The sequence below is a fragment of the Micromys minutus genome, assembly GCF_963924665.1.
Source record: "Micromys minutus genome assembly, chromosome: 23".
Classification (NCBI taxonomy): domain Eukaryota; kingdom Metazoa; phylum Chordata; class Mammalia; order Rodentia; family Muridae; genus Micromys; species Micromys minutus.
Window position 1 is genome coordinate 10,633,471 of NC_137958.1, and position 18,832 is coordinate 10,652,302.

The 18,832-nt window shown below is 51.4% G+C and overlaps 1 protein-coding gene across 1 annotated transcript; it reads left to right on the forward strand.

Annotated features, from left to right (window-relative positions):
* Positions 1 to 892: 892 nt before the first annotated feature.
* Positions 893 to 17,840, forward strand: WDR86 (WD repeat domain 86; the record flags this gene model as incomplete). The annotated part of the gene is made up of 6 exons (XM_080936105.1): positions 893 to 1,055; positions 8,879 to 9,020; positions 12,133 to 12,553; positions 14,520 to 14,655; positions 17,451 to 17,554; positions 17,664 to 17,840. The coding sequence occupies 6 exons, from the start codon at positions 893 to 895 to the stop codon at positions 17,838 to 17,840; spliced, it is 1,143 nt and encodes a 380-aa protein (XP_080792231.1).
* Between the last annotated feature and the right edge of the window lie 992 nt (positions 17,841 to 18,832).

Below are 18,832 nucleotides of genomic sequence, written 5' to 3' on the forward strand. Positions count from 1 at the left end.
AGCCGACTGAGCTCCGGGAGGGCTGCGGGCTGGGTATAGGATTCCTGCAGACCTCAGTGAGACCTCAAAGGCGCGCGCCCAGCTGAGGGCGTAGGGGGGCAGGGTGGTGATGGGTGGAGGAGGGGCGAACCTGATCTCTGGTCTTACCCCCAAACCCCAAGGACCAGGATCCAGCCCTCTCCTGCCTGGCCCAGGAAGAATTCGGGGTATGCTCGTGATTTCCCAGGAACAGAGGACTGACTGTGCTCCACTTCTCCTGACCTCCATCCGGAGTCTCCCAAGATTCCAGACTCTTCGGTCCACCTCCTTCTCGCCTAGGGCCCTGGGGACAAGGACAGCGGGAGTGACAGGGAACAGAACCCAGTCGAGGCAATTGGGAGAGTCATACGTGAAGCACGTGGAAGCAGTCCCCAACCAGGGGCCGGGATAGCTTCTGAGTTTTGTTCCCGGAGAACGACCAGGGAGTCTTGGGGTGTGGGTTGGCGCGCGGCCCGAAAAGTGGGCGGGAACAGGTTGGGGGGTGGTCTCTGAGGAGGAGCCAGGCTGGATTGTATTGTTCCGCGCTGGGCTTCCCGGGTTCTTCTGCCGGCTTCAGACCTGGTGGGTGCACCCAGAGGCGGAGGCGCCCACCTCTCTTGAACCCCGAGAAGGTTCTGAGTAGGGGAGGTCTCACCTGAGTCCCTGCATCGGAGCTGAGGGAACGGAGGACACCGGTGGAGAGTCAGAGTCCTTGTCCCCGCTCCGCACCTCGAGCCTTTTCAGGAGCGAGGCGTCCGCACCCCCCCTCCCCCGCGTGATGACCACTGCCCAGCCGAGCCCCGCCAGGACCACGAGCGAACGCTGGAGCTCCTCTCTTTAGCCGGGCGCAGTGCCTCTTTACCCCGGGCCGGCGATGGGGAGCAGCGGGTCGGCGTTGAGGGTCTGCGCGGACCACCGCGGGGGCATCAACTGGCTGAGCCTGAGCCCCGACGGGCAGCGCCTGCTGACGGGCAGCGACGACGGCACGGCCCGCCTCTGGAGCACCGTGGACGGCCAGTGCTGCGCGCTCCTGCAAGGTAGACGGGCGCGCGTGCTCGCGACCCTTTCCGCCTCTTCACGCTCACCTGCACCGCACCGGAGACCTCACTCTTCCAGGCCCCGCAGCCCCCTTCTGGAAGAGTAGGTCTCTAGCTCCTGCTCATCCCGCAGCTCCCCCAGCTCTTGAGTTCTTGGCGGGAAACCGTGAGAGTCCCAAAGTACTTGAGTGTGGGTGACCAAGGGGTGCGCACCCCAATGCAAGATCCCTTGGAACCAATCCCACGCAATCCTTACGCCGAGCCAGCGTTACCGTGTTAGGGATTTGCTCAGGGCTGAGTGGCACCCTTGAGATCCTCCCCACCCCCAAGCTCCTTTTTTGGCCTCAAATATGGCCAGAAGAAAGAGGATTGATTTAAACTTCTCGGGAATAGGGTCAAGTCTATCTTGCATATTAAATGAAGCGAGGACTATTACGCATGGAAATGCATAATGTGTCTTACTGATCCACCCGTTGATTCACATTCTGTTCACATTCTGGGCGGCCTTGTATTGGGTGCTCCCGCCCTGCATTATGGGGTGCCCCAGGCCGGCTGTTAGCCTCTACAGTAGGCCATGCGGACTGGAGGAGGCACGCCAAGCCTTTTGCACTAGGTACGGCTCGTTATCGCCGCTTTTCCACCCTGATCAGCAAATGCTGGGTGGCCTGGCCCGAGGCCTTCCAGCTGGACGATTATCTTCAAAATGGCTTCATTCCTACACTATCTGTTTGAAGTGAAAACAGTGTAAGGTAGCTAGTTCGTGGCCCCAAAGGGAGGACTATTGAACTGACAGGTACTTGGGAGCTGGTATGATGGGGAATTGGCTACAAAGTTTTCCACATTCTTCCTCCCTACAAAACCAGTGCTCACTGACGGGCCCCACACAGGAGAACTCTTAGCTTAAGTAAAATGTGTTGCGTCCCAAGGAAAGACTGTGTGGGGTTTTCAGGGGTTCAGGTTTTTAGGACTAGTTCCAAGGATTCCCCCAAGGAGAACCTTAGAATTGGCTTTTTGTTTGATTTTGGTTTCTTAAGACAGCTTCATGTCACCCTCAGGTCTCAAACTCACTGTCATAATTGGGGTTACTGTTGCTACAATGAAGTATCACTGCCAGAAGCAAGTCGAGGAGGAAACTTTATCACTGAAGAAGGTCAGGACAGGAACTCACACAGAGCAGGACCCTGGAGGCAGAAGCTGATGCAGAGGCCATGGAGGGGTGCTGCTTACTGGCTTGCTCATTGGGGCTTGCTCAACCAGCTTTCTTATGGAACCCAGGACTACCAGCCCAAGATGGCACCTCCCAAAATAGGCAGAGCCCTCCCCCATCAATCACAAATTATGAAAATGTCCTCTATTTTTATTATTTATTTATTATAAGTACACTGTATCAGTCTTCAGACACACACCAGAAGAGGGCATCAGCTCTCATTACAAATGATTGTGAGACACCATGTGGTTGCTGGGATTTGAACTCAGGACCTCTGGCAGTGGAGTCAGTGCTCTTAACCACCTTTACAGCCCCTACATCTTATGGATGAATTTTCTTAACTGAGGTTCCTCGGTGACTTTGGCTTGTGTTAACTTGACATAAAATCATCCAGCACACTCACCTTGTGCCTGTGAACCCCTGAGCCTCCTGACTCCACCTCCCAAATACCCAAGATTGCATGTGCTACACCTTGACTGTGTTTCTAATTGTTGTTCACCAGGCCTGTAGGCGGTGCACAACCAGCCTGTGGACCCCTTATGCCTATGACTCCTGTGTAACCCCTGTTTGTCAGGAAGCGTTTCCCCTGCAAAAAAAAAAAAAGTCTAGGCTTTCCAGACTGGTTCTGGCCCAGGGGCTTGTTCCAATGCAGCCCTGGAGTCCTGCCAAGTTTCCAGGATCACCTGTGCACCCAGCTCAGGTTGGTGCCTAGGATCCCCCACAATTGTGTGTCCCCTAAACCTAGCACAACATTCCAGTGAGGAATGCCTGACCCAGCCTGGTGGAGAGCCGCCCACTGAAGGGGAGCTCAGCTTCTTCTTGTCTTGAAGCCTGGTTTCAAAACTGCAAGGGGCCCAGTGGTGGTGGTGGGTTCCTTTAATCCCAGCCCTCTAATACCAGGCAGAGGCAGGTGGATCTCCATGAGTTCTGGTCTACAGAGCAAGCTCCAGGGTTGTACAGAGAAACCCTGTCTCAAAAAAAAACCAAAAGCAAGCAACCAAACAAAACTCCAAAAACCTGCAAGGATAAAATGAATAGAGAGACTCTGTCTGTCTGTCTGTCTCTCTGTTTCTTTTTTCTGTAAGATCTTGATTATGACTGAATTTGCATGAGTTAACATATTTGTTTGGCTCTGTAAAAACAAAAAGTAACAACAAAAAAACCCAAAGTTTGCCCAGCCTCCCTATCCTCCTGAAATATTTATAGGGTTGACTGCTCCCTACCCCCCAACACCTTTTATTTTTGGCACACATGAATGCAAGTATACTGAGGCTAGAGATTAACCTTAGGCATTGTTCCTCGGGAATTGTCTATGTTTTTGTGGTATGGGGGTAGTTTCATTGACTGGGAACTTGCCAAGTAGGCTAGTCCAACTAGGCAATCTGCCTGTCTCTACCTCCCACTCTCTAGGGTTACAAGTATATATCAGCTATCTGGGGATCAAACTAGCTTCTGGTGCTTGTGCAGCTGTCCTGGGCTATCTTCATAATGCCTCCTTCCCGTACCAAAAAAACCCTGCCCCCCATCTGCTGAGACAGCTGTAGTCTGGCTGTCCTGTCTGTAGACCAGGCTGTGGTCGAACTTGGAGATCCACTTGCCTCTGCTTCCCAGGTGCTGCCTAGCTGAAACAGTGTCTCCTTGGTTAGCTGTGGCTGGCCTGGAACTGTGTAGACCAGGCTGTCCTTGAACTTGTGGTCTTCATACTTTCTTCTCTAGCCACTAGGACAAGTATGTGCCATCATAATTAGTAAGGAGACCTATTTTTTAAAAAGATTTATTTAATTATTTTATGTATGAGTACACTGTAGCTGTCTTCAGACACACCAGAAGAGGGCATCAGATAACATTACAGATGGTTATGAGCACCATGTGGTTGCTGGGAATTGAACTCAGGACCTCTGGAAGAGCAGTCAGTGCTCTTAACCACTGAGCCATGTCTCTAGCCCCAGTGAAAATAACTTAATGCTTGTTTTACAAGTTATATTTTAAGATGCATGTCTGTATACTTTACTATGTGATTACATTTTATAGACTAGGATCAATATCAGTTTTTAATTAAAATTTTTACTTTATGTGTATAGTGGTTTTGCCTTTGCTATCTGTGCATCAGTGTGCACGTGATACTCAAGGCGTCCAGAAGAGGGCACCAAATACTCTGGAAATGGACATACAGATGGTTGTGAAGCATCTGTAGGTGCTGGGAATGCAACTCCAGTCCTCTGTAAAAACATCTAGTGCTCTTAGCTGCTGAGCCATCTCTGCAAGCCCTGTTGACACCAGTTTATGAACCAGAAATGAACAAAGGGAGACGTAACTATTGATACAGAATGTCTTGGTCTTGTGTTTTCTGGATGCTGTCCAGTATTGAGTGAGCCTCAGCAACCTCCAAGCTGGACTGAACTAGAGGACTTATCCAGGGTTGCAAGGCCTGTCCAGAGCAGCCTGCTGCTTGTGGCTACTACTTTTTCTCAGGGTCTTGCTATAGGGAAGTTGTGCCCTGGCCACGTGGCCAACCAGAGGCAGCTTACACCCTAGGTACTGCCTGTGAGTGCAGACTTTGCAGGCATTCATTCTGTTGGTGGAGAGCTGACCCCTTATGTAGCCTTAGGTCTTGGTATTAAAGCCTGTTGGTAGGGCAGAGTAGTTGGGATGGCTGACTGCTGTGGGTTCAGGTTTTTTCAGTTCTCTGTCTGTCTGGACTGGAGGCCTTTCTGAGTATTTTACAGAACTTGGGGAAATTTGGGCAGAGGCTGGGGGGGCACTGGGATGGAGATGAAAGAAAGGAGCTTTCTCTCAAGGAACTGCTGGTCATGTCTTACAGAGCAGCATCAGTGGGGTCGGAATGCTCAGGCTTCCCCGCTGCAGACCGACACATGGGATAGCGTTCAGATGCAGAGGGGGAACTCTGGTGGGAAAGTGGGATTGAGTGGTGGCGGTCTCTAGCCTCCCTCCACATGCTGTGTTCTTGACCACATTTCACTGGATCTTTACCCGGGAAAACCTGGGACGTCAGAGCTGCCCTGTGTGGTTCCCAATTGAGTAAGAGACGTGGACTGATGGTTCTAGCCCACGGTGGGTATTCCATGTTCTTCTTTGGCTTCAACACGCTCCGTGAGCCATGGTTGCAAGCTCCAGAGCCTGGGATAGGGCCCAAGCAAAGGGCTCACTGAAGAGGAGATGAGGTACCTGGCTTTTCCCTGTGAGCTAACAACTCATATGCATTTAAATTTTATTTTAATTTTATGTGTATGAGTGGTTTTTTTTTTTTTTTTTTTTTTTTTTTTGCCTGAATATATGTCTTTGTACCACATGGCCTGATGCCAACGAGGAAGTCAGGTTCTGTGGGACTGAAGTTGCAGATGGTATGAGCTGCCATGTGGATGCTGGGAATTGAACCCAGGTCCTCTGGAAGGGCAGCCAGTGCTCTAGACTGCTGAGTTGTCCATGCCCTTACATGCTGGTACACATAGACAAATCAATATCTGCTCAAAGAAGAACTCCATGAAAATGACCTCTGTTTTAGTCACAGTAGTAGGTGCTCCATCTTTAGCATGTTGGAGGCCGCTGTAGCGTGAGTGGTAGGCCCCCTATTGCCTGTTCAGAAGGCTGAGGGGGAGGTTCTGTCTCATGGCTGACGGTGGGTAGCTGGCAACAGACAGGCCTGATGTCCTCACAGAAGCCCTGAGTGACGGCCTGGTACCTTTGACAGTGACCACTCAGGCACACCTGGGTGCTGGATGTCAGCTGCTGAAGTCTTTCTGAGTCCAGCCTCCCTTTATATAGGGTAAGTCATGAGTCTTTAGGACAGCCACACTAGGGTGGACAGAGTATGCAGAATGGAACAACCGGTCATCATTTCTTCCAGGGGAGACAGCTGTGAAAAAGGTTCCTCTGGTGGGAGAGAACCTTGACTGCAGGGCCACAGCCAGCCTGAGGCAGCCCTGTGTCAGAGTGCAGGGTAATGTTCTGGCCTAGAGTCTCCCATTGCGTGAACCCAGCTGGAGATGAGAAGGCGACAGCCACCTGGGGAGCGTACCTCTCTCCACAGATTGCAATACCTGCTTGTTCTGCAGGAGTGGGGTAAGGCGTGACGGGGAAGAGAGGCCTTGTTTCATGCTGTATCTGAGACTTGTTGCAGTTGGGGTCCCCTGCAACCCTGCATGGTGGACCACTTTTCCTCTGTGCAGAAGGAACAACACATCTAAGCAAGCCTTTGGTGGGTGCCCAGTTAGCGAGGTGGGCTGCTGCCTCAGCAGGAGCCCCAGAGCTGCTCTTCGGAGCGCAATAGCTGCATCTTATCTGCATTCTTTATCCCTTCGAAAATATTTACTTTCAGCTTGGAGGTTTTGCTTATTCTGCACAATTCCAACAGCTGAAAGCCAGCCGAGGTCCCTGGAGGTGATAGGCTCAGAGCTGGCAGACACTGCTCCTCCCACCCTCTGACCCCACCAGCCCTGGGTCTGGCCCATCCGTCTTTCCGTAGTATCCTGGGGTGAGGTGGGGAGGAGGTGGGGGAGTAGACCAGGGAACAGGCACAGCAGGGTCCAGGCCCTCTGCTGGCTGGCTCTGACCCCTGACCCAAATGGGCGTGTTCAGCGATTGGGGAGTGAGCTATAGAAGAATGGGAAGGGGCCTCGCCTTTCACAGTCCTGAGTGCTGTGAGAGCCTCACTTGGCTCAGAGCCTGGCTGCAGGGGGCAGAGGCTGCCAGGTCAGCCTGGCTTGCAGTCATATGTGAGGGTGTTTTACATTGGAAACTGTGCTTTTGTTTTGCCTGTTTTCCTTTGTGCTCTGGGTGTTCCGTCCTTCTCTCTCTCTAACGGGCCATAAAGCCGCCTGCACCTCAGGGCTTCAGCAGGGTGCCATTTCTCAGTAGCTCTCAAGAGCCTCTTCAGGCTTCAATTTATGATTCACTCCTGCACTTGACCCATATTGTGTAGATAGGGTGTCGGCAGCTGGGTGCTGCTGGGGCAGTCAGCTCTGGGCCTCAGCCAGCCTTGGCTCAGGACCCTTAGGGGCCATGGGTGGTGACGCCCATCCAATTATTAGGGGCCATGGGAGGTAACGCCCGTCCACAGTCATAGGGGGCTCTGGAATCATGCCCATGCCAAAACCTGGTAGGCATGGCTCACCTTGGCTACCTCTCTTGGGGGTATCTCAGGCCCTAAGAGGCACTGGGGAAGGATGGGGAGGCAGATTGGTCTCAGAAAGTTTGTTGACAACTTTAAGAAATATTTATAAACTCTGGCAGAACCCTGACTGTGTTTTGCCAAACAGACTTGCCCTCAACTTTTTCATCAACTTGTGCACTCGGGGAAACACAATCTGTCGTTTCTGGAGTTTACTTAATCTTGCTTGCCTTGTTCTCAGAGTGGCCTGGCGTGCGCTCCCGGGGAAGAGAGAGCGATTTTCTTTATTAAAGTTCTGTTTCTTAGAACCCAGGAAGTCATGTTCTTCCAAGCTAAGCTTAACCCAAGACCTAAAATAAAAATTAATCAGCTTGAGTCTGCCTGGGGGATTGTTGAAATTCCTGTTTCCTGATTCCAGCCCCGAGGAGATGGAAATTCTCAAATGAGATTAAAGGCCTGGGTGTGGTGGCACATGCTTTTAATCCCAACACTGGGAGGTAGATGCAGGAGAATCAGGAGTCCAAGGCCAGCCTGGGCTACGTGAGAACATCTCAGACTGGAGGAGGAGGAGGTCCTTGGGGACATGGCTCAGTGGGTGAGAGTGATTGGTACTTAGACCTGGAGGGCCCGAGTTCCCAGAACCCTAGTAAAACATGGAGAACATTTTCTTTTCTTTTTTTGCAAACCACTATAACCCCAGTGCTATGGAAGATAGAAACAGGAGAAGCATCCCTGGGTTTCCTCATCCTCAGCCTGGTTCCAGGTTCGGTAAGAGACTCTCAAGGAGACACAGAGAGTGTTAGAACTTGAGATCTTCTCCATGCCTACCTGTACACATGCATCCCTCTCTCTCTCTCTCTCTCTCTCTCTCTCTCTCTCTCTCTCACACACACACACACACACACACACACACACACACACACACGCATCCCTCTCTCACACATGTATCTTTCCCTCTCTCTCTCTCACACACACACACACACACCTCTCTCACACACACATGCATCCCTCTCTCACACATGCATCTCTCTCACACACACATGCATTTCTCTCACACATGCATCTCTCTCACACACACACATGCATCTCTCTCTCACACACACATGCATCTCTCACACACACATGCATCTATCTCTCTCACACACACATGCATCTCTCTCTCTTTCACACACACATGCATCTCTCTCTCTCACACATGCATCTCTCCCTCTCTCTCTCTCTCTCTCTCACACACACAAGGGACAGTCTCACTGAGCGTGGTGGTTTTGTCCTAGGATCTGATCACCCTGAAGGCTGAGGCAGGATTGTGAGTTCAAGCCCAGTGTGGGCTACAGATTCAGAACTCTGTCTTCCTAATAGAGGGAGGGCTAGTCTCTCGAAGATTTGCCTCACAGGCTTGTCCGTTGCTGCTTCCTCTCCTTTATCTGTTTGCACACACTCGAAGACATGAGTCAGTACCTGGCCAGCTCACATTTCCTCTCCTTGTAGGACATGAGAGCTACGTGACCTTCTGTCAGCTGGAGGATGACACTGCCTTCACCTGTAGTGCTGACTGCACCATCCGGAGGTGGGACGTGAGAACCGGGCAGTGTCTGCAGGTGTACCGAGGGCACACATCTATCGTGAACAGGTCAGCCCGGTGGGATGGCTCAAGAAAACAACTGTGTAGGACTGAGTTGAGTAGTGTAACTGCTTGTGGGAGCAGGCTGTTTGGACACAGGAGCCACAGGAAAGAGGCTTCATTAACATATATCAGTCTGTACTCCCCAGGACCCACATTCTATAACTGCCCTTCTGTGTATGGGGAGTAGTGTTGGAGCCGTAGTACCCACTGGTGGGAGCAAGTTCCAGAGGAGACTGACTACTTCCGTGACTCTGATGGTAAGACAGGGAGGGAGTCGGAGAAGGAGGAGGACACAGTTGGTGCTATTTTTAAAACTTCCTTTCATGTGGCTGCTTAAAGGCTTCTTCAAGGTCTGAATTTTTTCCTTGTTGAATTTAGGTCGGACCTGAGCAATGGAAATTCGTTTGCTGACCAGATCAACTTGATGTTATTTTTATGACACACGCTAGTTGCCTTGGGCTCCCAAGTCCCTAGTAGATGCCTAGCATGGGACCCTTGAGGTCATATATCCTCCATGTTGATAGGAGGGGCCCTACTTGGGCCCAAGGGTCTTCTGTATGGACGCAGAGGAGGGGTTGCACTGTAGCCAGGGGACTCTGAGTCATGGGCCTCCACACAGGCAGATTGGCTACTCAACCTAGCTGCAGCTCTAGCCCCACCACAGATAGTGTGACAGCCTGGGGGTGTCTGCAGGAGCTGGTAGATGACAAGACTCAGCTTTCACAGTTCAAATGGGCCTCCTCCCAGGAAGACTTCTGTCACTGACCAGACATGGTAGCTTTGGCCTGTCATACCAGCACTTGGGAAGCTGAGGTAGGCTGATCTTTGTGCCTTCAAGGCCAGCCTGAGCTACAGAGTTGACCTCCAGATCAGCTGGGCTTAGAGTTAGACCCTGTGTCAGAATTCGCCCTCCCCTCTCCACAAAATCTCGTTGAAGGAAACTGACATCAACCAGGGGTCAACCTAGGTGGGTGAGAGTTCACGCCCTCAGTGACCAGCTTGTCCTCAAGCTGCTAACCAGGGAGCCATCAACAGCTTCTTTAAGCAAGGCAGAAACTATGCCCTACGAGTTTAGCATTCACTGTCCCACACAGGTAATATATACAGCATACATACAAAAGCACAGCACATGGACATACATGGACATACAACATACACATGTATGAACAAGAACATTCTTATAAACATTCATATACACAACACATACATAACCGAGATGCATTCAAGCACATATACATAGAAATGTCCACATGTATGTGCAATATGTATTTGACCCACACACACAGACAGAACATGCACAAACACACAAGTACATACACTATATTCCATCAGTAACTGTGCCATAACACCAAGGATGTTATCTAATACGTGAGCGCCTGGAGCTCACTTCTGTCTTCAGATCTAGACTATGTGTGTGAGCCTTCCCTATTGTACATTGTGTGCATCTGCATGGGGCCCACTTAACCCTTTGATTACTTTATTTTCTTATTGCTTTGACTCCTCCCCCCAGAGCAATGTCTGTTGTAGTAAATATTATATGGCAGTTTCTATCCCTCTTTAGATTAGTTTCCAAATAAAAGAACTTTATATTTAGATTAAGCCTTAAAGCACAAGAGCTGAGCAGACATCAACCCCCTGTGCTATTTTGTCTACTTCCCTGTCAATAACCTTGAGATATCACTTGGCCATGTTGTCCCTGGACTGCTCCTACTCCAACAGGCTGACCCTTATGGTCATGGACTCATGATCCACCTACCCCATAGTAGCTTCTTCTTCATCTTTTCCTCTCCTCCTCATGGTCCCTACCTAAAACCCAGACCTGAGCTCTCAAAACCCACCTACCTCTCTTCTGCCAAACTTCAGGCTGTAGGCATCTTTATTTATCAATCAAGGATAACTTGGGAGGTAAGGTCAACCCACTATGACAGTCTATCATGGTGGGGAAGGCGTGGTGGTAGGACCATTCATTAAGTGGTTGGTCCCGTAATGTCCATGGCCAGGGAACAGAGAGTTCATGTCGGGGCTTAGCTCACTTTCTCTTTTATATTCAGCCCAGAACCATAACCCATGGGATGGTGTCATCCACCTAGGATGGGGCTTTTCGCTTCAGTTAACCTCAGCTAGAAACTCCCCACAGATGTACCAGAGGCTTGTTTCCATGGTGACTCCAGATCTCATCAATTTGACAATCAAGATTAAATCATTGCAAACCCGTTTACACACGTCCAAGGTGCAAAGTTCTCCAAAGACAAATGTGTTCTGGGGAGGTTGTAGCATTTAGCCGTGTAAGAGAATACTGTCAGTGGCTACCCCTCACTCAAGCTCCATGCTGTGGTGAGCCAGCCTGCTGCATGATTGTCCTTCTGAAACCCCATACCCAGAGTTCCCTGTGGCCACTTGCCTGCCCCTGCCAATCATGTGTTTGGAGTTCAGCCTGTGCCCTGGAGCGGCAGGGCCTCCCCTGTTGACAGCAGAGGTTCACTCAGCACAGTAGCTTGCCTCTGTGTCTCCCTCGGTCACCCCCCGCGGTGCCCGAGTACACTCTGGTGCCAGATTCCTTATAGTCCTCCTGAAAGGCTTTACCAGACTGTTCCCAAGGAGGCCAGACAGTCTCACATAGCCCTAGACTTTCTTCATTGCTTCTGTTTTGCTTTGCTTTGCTCTTTGAGGCAGGCTCTTGTTTTTTAGCCTGGGCCTGCCTTAAGCTCACTGTGTAACTCAGGTTGGCTTTGAACTCAAAGCAATCCTCCTGCTGCAGCTTCCCTCCTATTTTAAACAGAAAACCTGTGCCCCTCCCTTCTTTCTCTCCTCTTCCTCCTATGTGTCTAATTTGGAGAGAGTGTTATTTGGATCCATGCACTTGAGACATGCTGCCTGCTGGAACATAGGTCAGGCCAGCAGGTTTGTCGCTGAGGGAAAGAATGGAGGAGGAGTGGGTGGCTGAGGGAGAGACAGGGCGGAAGTGCGGGGTTTGAGATAGATCTTGGAATTTGAGTGTGGAGCAGGACAGAGACTAGAAGCTGTATCAGCTGAAGTGCCAAGGCTAGCCCATGAAGGCTGGGTGGATACCTTGAACCCTAAGCGTTCTGAGCTTCACCCACTCCCCTTTTACCCACAGGATCCTAGTTGCCAATAACCAGCTCTTCAGCAGTTCCTATGACCGGACAGCTCGTGTGTGGACTGTGGACAAAGAGCACGTGTCCCAGGAGTTCCGGGGCCACCGTAACTGTGTGCTGACACTGGCCTATTCTGCCCCCAAGGACCTGCCCAGCGATCCCTGCTTGGAGCCAGCCATGGGTGGTGGGCTGCTAGTAACCGGCAGCTCAGATGGCACAGCCAAGGTGTGGCAGGTGGCCAGTGGCTGCTGCCACCAGACTCTTCGGGGCCACACAGGTGCGGTGCTGTGCCTGGTGCTGGATGTCTCCAGTCACACAGCCTTCACAGGCAGCACTGACGCCACCGTTCGAGCTTGGGACATTCTGAGTGGAGAGCAGCTGCGGGTTTTCCGGGAGCATCAGGGCTCTGTCATCTGTCTGGAGGTGAGAGCTGTCTAACTGCTGCCCTGCCGTCTTGCTGGAGGGTGGGAATGGAGGAAACTCGAGCCCGTCATAATATCAGGCCTTTGGTTGGCGCAGTTCATAGTACCCTGTTCAGAGCAGCAGGCTGCCCTTACCTTCAAATGTGGAGTGGGTAGAGTTCTCATGGTCTAAACACCTTTCTGTTTTGTTTTGTTTGTTCTTTTTTTTTTTTTTTTTTTAAAGACAGGGCCTCTGTGTAACAGCCCTGGATGTCCTGGGACTCACTTTATATGTAGACAGGCTGGCCATGAACTCACAGAGATCTGCCTCTGCCTCTCTAGTACTGGGATTAAAGGTGTTCACCACGCCTGGGCCCAGACCACCTACTCACTCTTGCTCTGGGGAATGTATGTGGCCTGTGCTTTGGGGGAGATATGTTCAGATCCCAGAAGTGCAGATCTTGCCAGGAAAATGGAGCCTAGGTTGGCTGAAGAGGAAGAATCATGAAAATGTCCAGACAGGGAGGAGATAGTGCCACAGAAGTGACCTGAGAGAGGAGACTTTTCAGCAGGCTGGCGTGAGCCGGGTGTGATTGAGAACACCTGGAATCCTAGTGCTGTGGGGGCCAGGAGGAAATCTGAAGCCAGCTTCAAAGCCCTGTCTGGAAAAACAGGGCTGGGGAGGTGGCTCAGAGGCTTGTTATGCAAGCCAAGGACCCAAGTCCACCGTAGCACCAAGCAGAAAAGCGAGGTGTGGTAGCACTTGAGTGTAATCCCAGCTCTGAAGACAGAGGGACTGGTGGGTCCCTATGACTTGCTGCCTAGACAGCCTAATCTAGTGAGCTTAGAGCACCATCAAAGGAAGGACAGCAGAGACTGACCACTGGCCTCTCCATATGCATGTGTACTTGCACATGCACATACATGCATACACACATGTATAGACTTGGATTTACATACACATGCTAGGAACAGGAGCTCTCCACATACACAGACACACATACATGTATACACACATGCAAATACATGTGCACACATGCATGCACACATACACATGTACACACAGGTGCATCCACACACTGGGAACATGAACATACATTCACAAAAACAACATCAACAAAAACCATGAAGGCCTGTTCTGAGTCTCTTTGCTGGGCCTGAGGTTCTGTTTTTGGTGATAAGAACCCTTTTCTTTCCTTGGAGACGGGACTTCCTCGGCTTTCAGGTGTTCAAGGAGAGTCTAAACACACTGCCTCTGCCGTGTTTGGGGTAGTATATTATCAATCTTCATATTCTTGGGTACTAATTTTTTCACTTAATATGCTAGTGGTGACAAGAGCTTTCCTTGTAGGTCTCTTGGGTGCTGTCAGTGTGAAAGTAACCTGACTCTCACCTGGAGCCTGACTCAGTGGTCCCCACTCTCCAGGAGTTCTGGGGACCACTGCTGTGGATGAGAATAGTGTGTAGACAGAGGGCTTCTGTTTGCATTGGGCATTGAACTTGCCACTTAGGGATAAGACTTCCCAGGATCCTCCAGAGCCTGTTACATCTCCAGTGCCATCAGCTGGGAGCCAAGGCTTCGCTAGTGAGCCTGTGAAGGAGAAACAGCCAGGGAGCAGAGAGAAGCTCTGAGGCGGTGGCAGCTCTCAGGGCTGCAGGGCTGTGTGGGGAAGGAAAGCTCTGTCTGGGTGGGCAGGCTCTGATGGGTCTGCAGGCTCTGGAGTCTGTAGAGCTATTTAATAAGGGCTAGTAGTTTCTGCTTAGGGACTACAGGGCTTTCTAGGGCTGTGGGTGCTCTGCCTTTGGGGTGCAGGTGCACCAGGGGAGAGGAGCCGGCACTGTCCGGTGCTGTAGTGGATGGTGGGAGTACCTTCTGGGTTTTCCCTGATTTCCCCATTGAGACCAGTCAGTGTTTCCGACCTTGTAGAGAACAGTTTGAGGTTTGCTCAGCTTTCCAGCCAATGGGCTGACTTTTGCTTCTCCTACAGCTCACAGATCGGTTCCTGTACTCGGGCAGTGCAGACAGGACTGTCAAGTGCTGGCTGGCTGACACTGGGGAGAGGGTGCGCACCTTCCCAGCACACAGACACAGTGTGAGTGCCCTCAAGTACCACGCAGGCACCTGTAAGTGATCCATCCCGGCACTGCCCATGCCATCCCAGGCTGCCCACCCTACCTTCCTTTCCTGGTTTGTCTCTTGCCCCTCTCATGCCTGCATGGTTTGCTATCACCAAGCCCCACAACCTTTCCATCTCATTAGTGACCTAAGGTGAAGACGGTCCCCTCTCCAGGCACCTGCTTCCCAAGAGGGATACACAGAAGGATCAAGTAAGGGGTTACAACTTCCTTTTCACCTTTATGAGAATGTAGGAGACCTGGACACTCAAGCTCCTGTAGTGTCTCAAGGACACGTTCTAAGCATCTCATGCTCTGCTGACTGAGCTAGCTGGTCCCCTTCTTACCTCCAGGTGAGACAGAAACATCTCCTTTAGTGCAGCCAGGCTACAGGGCCCATGGGTTTGCCCTTACTTGGCCGTAGGTGATAGTGAGTGAAGTGAGATTTTTTTGTTATTCTGATAAAACATGTTAGGGAGGCTGACAGTTTAGGCTGGAGTCCGTGGCTCCTGGATTCCATCTTTTTTTTTTTTTTTTTTTTTAAGATTTTTAATTTTATTTATAAAGGTACATTGGAGCTGTCTTCAGACACACCAGAAGAGGGCACTGGATTCCATTACAGATGGTTGTGAGCCACCATGTGGTTGTTGGGAATTGAACTCAGGACTTCTGGACAAGTAGTCAGTGCTCTTCCAGAGCCATTGCTCCAGCCCCACATCTTTTATCTTACGTGGAACAACATGGATCAAGGTAGTTCTTGGAAAACTAGCAACTGTGTGGTCTTTGAGGCAGGCAGAGAGGGAAGAACTAAGGGCATGTTTTTTTTTTTGTTTTTTTGTTTTTTTTTTTCTTTTTTAAGCTGGTCCTTTTGAAATAGGGGAAACCCCACCCTCAGGTTCCATGTGTAGTTTTGACCGCACTGTGCAGGAAAGGTGGGATCTCAGTCTGTAGAGGTGACCCCTAGTTACTCTGGGTAGATTGGCTTATTGGGTCGGGAGGAAGCCTTTCAGGTCCCAAATGGTCACACACCTGGGTCTTCATCTCTTTCTCAGTTTCGCTGATGGCTGTCTCCTTCCTATCTAGTTTTTGAGCTCCTAACAGAAGCAGATGCTAGACTCTCATAGGGATGAGCCTACAAATGTCTTCCTAGTGGAAAAATGAGCTTGACTTCAAGTAAACGTGCTGAGGGAAGAGGGCATGGATATCTGAGCACTAGGTAGACAACCTGACAAGGAAGTCTCTTCCTTCCTCCCATGTTTAAGCCTTAGTATGGGCATAGCTCTGCTCCCTGACCAGGGCCCTCTCTCTTAGCTGAGCACAGAATTAGCCCCCAGAAACTGCCAGGTGGCCTCCTGTGTCCCCCTCCCCCTTTGGTGGCAACTGGTACCAATGTGCTGAAGTCACTCTCCACAGCCCCTCCCACTAGGACAGAAAAAGGTGGGAAGCAGCCTAGAGGGGCTGGCATTAGCCAGGTCCACAGAGCTAAATCCAAGGTAGCTTTGGGGTTTCTCCTGTTGCTAAAGGCTCTGACAGAAGGCAGCACAGGAGGAAAGAAGGGGTTTGACTTTGAAATTCCAGGTTGCAGCAGGAGCCTGAGGCTGCTGGTTAAAGGACACTCGGAATCGAGGGGAGACCATGCGCCCATGCTGCCTGCTGCTGGCTTCTGCTCAGCTGACTTTCTTCACCCATGCAGTTTAGAGCCACACTCAGAAAATGGTGCCTTTCGGCCCGTGAAAGGGTTCTGAGTCTTCCAACCTCAGTTAATAACCAGGAAATGCCTCAGGCTACCCTGACCTAGATAATTCTGCACTGAGATTCTCTTCCCAGGAGGTTCTAGGTCGTGTCGAGTTGACAGCTAAGACTGAGCAAATAGAATTGCTGGGAGCTGACACCCAGAGCTCCCTTGCCAGGGGCATTGAATGGTACTAAGTGTCCCAGCACCCTTCCCTCTTGGCTGGACCTAACAGCTCCCCATCCTCACCCCAGCTGCCTGCAGTAGTTCTGTGCTCTCTCAGGACTCTGTGGCTTTTTTCTTCCTGTCTTCCCTATTATGTCTGTGTGTCCTCCTTTGTCTGGCATGTGACTGCTGGCCTCCTGCTCAGGGTCAGGGTAGCTTCTGGGGGAGTTAGTATAGGATGGTAAGTGAACCACTGGATTGCCATGGTGGCCACTCATCACTGGCCTTACTAGTACCGATTAAAATGGAGTCACAGCCCCTTCACTGTACCAGAAACATCGGGGTGGTACTCAGACATCTGTCCTAGCAAGTTTTCCAGGGACTCTGTTGTCCTTGATGCCAGAGCACCACCAAGCCAAGTAATAGCAGAGGAAGACCCCCAAGGAGAGAGTCAGATGGGCTGTCGGGTGCAGGAGAGCGCCAGAGAGTCTGGGCTCTGCTTCAAGGCCACAGGCCTCTCTGAGGAGGGTGGATGGGTTCTGCCTGGTCCAGAAGGTACAGGGGATGGATTGTCAGGGTGAAGAGCCTGCAATATGTGATGAATGCCCTAGAACCTGCCCAGTAGGGTATAAGATGGCTACCTGGTCCTGAGAGGCCCTTGAGAGACATGGCCACTCAAGACAGCACAGGCTGACCTGAAGTCAAGGAAGGCATGGCAGTCATACTCCTGGGGCCCTGTGACCTCCCTGACTTCATGGGACTGAGAGCCTGAGCTTCCCTTCAGAAAGCTTCCAGATGTTTCCCATCTGACCCTTAGGGGGTCACGCTACTTTCTCACCCTGCCCTGATCCTGGGGAGGTGGCAGAGTGGCTGCCAGGAAAGGCCCAGTGTACGGCTGTGTCCACAGTGTTCACAGGCAGTGGGGATGCCTGCGCCCGTGCCTTTGACGCGCAGTCAGGAGCGCTGCAGAGGGTGTTCCGAGGCCACACCTTCATCATCAACTGTCTCCAGGTAGGATTCTCCCTGCCCAGCTCCCTACTGTCCCAGGGAAGCAAGGGGCCTCCCACAGAGGAAATCCAGCGGCCTGCTCATGGCTGACAGCCATCCTGCCTGCCCACAGGTACACGGCCAGGTGCTCTACACAGCATCTCATGATGGTGCTCTGCGCCTCTGGGATGTACGTGGTCTCCAGTCCGTGCCACCTTTGCCACGCAGGCCAGCAGCCAAGCGCAGCCTGTCACGCCTCTTTAGCAACAAGGTGGCCTGTGCAGCCCCAGTGCCCCTACAGCCAGCCTGAAGACCTGGAGAGATGCTGGGACCCGAGTCTGACTTGTTTTGCAGTGGCCCATGGCAGGGCATGCGCCTGCCCTCGTGACCTTCCCTGCTGTGAAGGAAGGGAAGGTACTTCTCGTCCATGCAGGATGCTGCCAGGTTCTCTCAGCTTAGAGAAAATGGGGATTTCTTACAAAAGCTACGGAGCTAGACTGTCATACTGGCAAATTAGGAAGAACTCAAATACATACTCAAAGAACTCTTAAGTTGTCTTTGGTTTCCTTTTGGAGGTCTACTGCTAACTGTGACCTCCAACACTTGTCCTGGTCATCTCCCTTCTAGCCAAGGGCTTGTGAAGCCAGGTCATCTATACAGTGGCCTTAGGAGAGGACAGGAATCGAGGGACCAGCTCTTCAACTAGCTTATCTGCTTTGGGGAAAGCACTGGAACATTTTGCATTGGTCCAGCCCAGCCACTGGGCTCCACCTTCTCCAGCACGGAGACCTTGTTTCATGCCGAGGACATGAGGGTGGAGGACATGAGGGTGGAGGACATGAGGGCGCTACACAGTCTTCAGGTTCCCAGCAGCTGAGGGCTGCATATGTGTGGGGCTGTCAGATGCTGAGCCACAGGTTCACTGTGGACACACCGGGAAAAAGTGTACTTCAGTTCATCCCAATAACCATCCTTTATGCCTGCCCCCGTCCTCCAGCCTCTGGGTGTCCAGCCCAGTCCCCACCTGCTTTGTGGGGCTCTGCGAAAGCTCTTGGTAGCTTTTCACCTTCATTCCTCTCCTCACAACACACCCTCCTGGTGTACCCAGAACCATTTCCCTCCAACTCATAAATCATTCTCTCCTGTCTCTTTCCCCTACACTGTCCAGAACAGAATTTGTACTAATCCTCACCAACTCCACCCCAGTGGCTGCTAACTCTCCAGCGCCAGCTCTCCTTTATGGCTGCCACACTCTAGATCGAAGCATCTTGCTGGCAGTGTTTACCCGTAGCCCTACTCCAA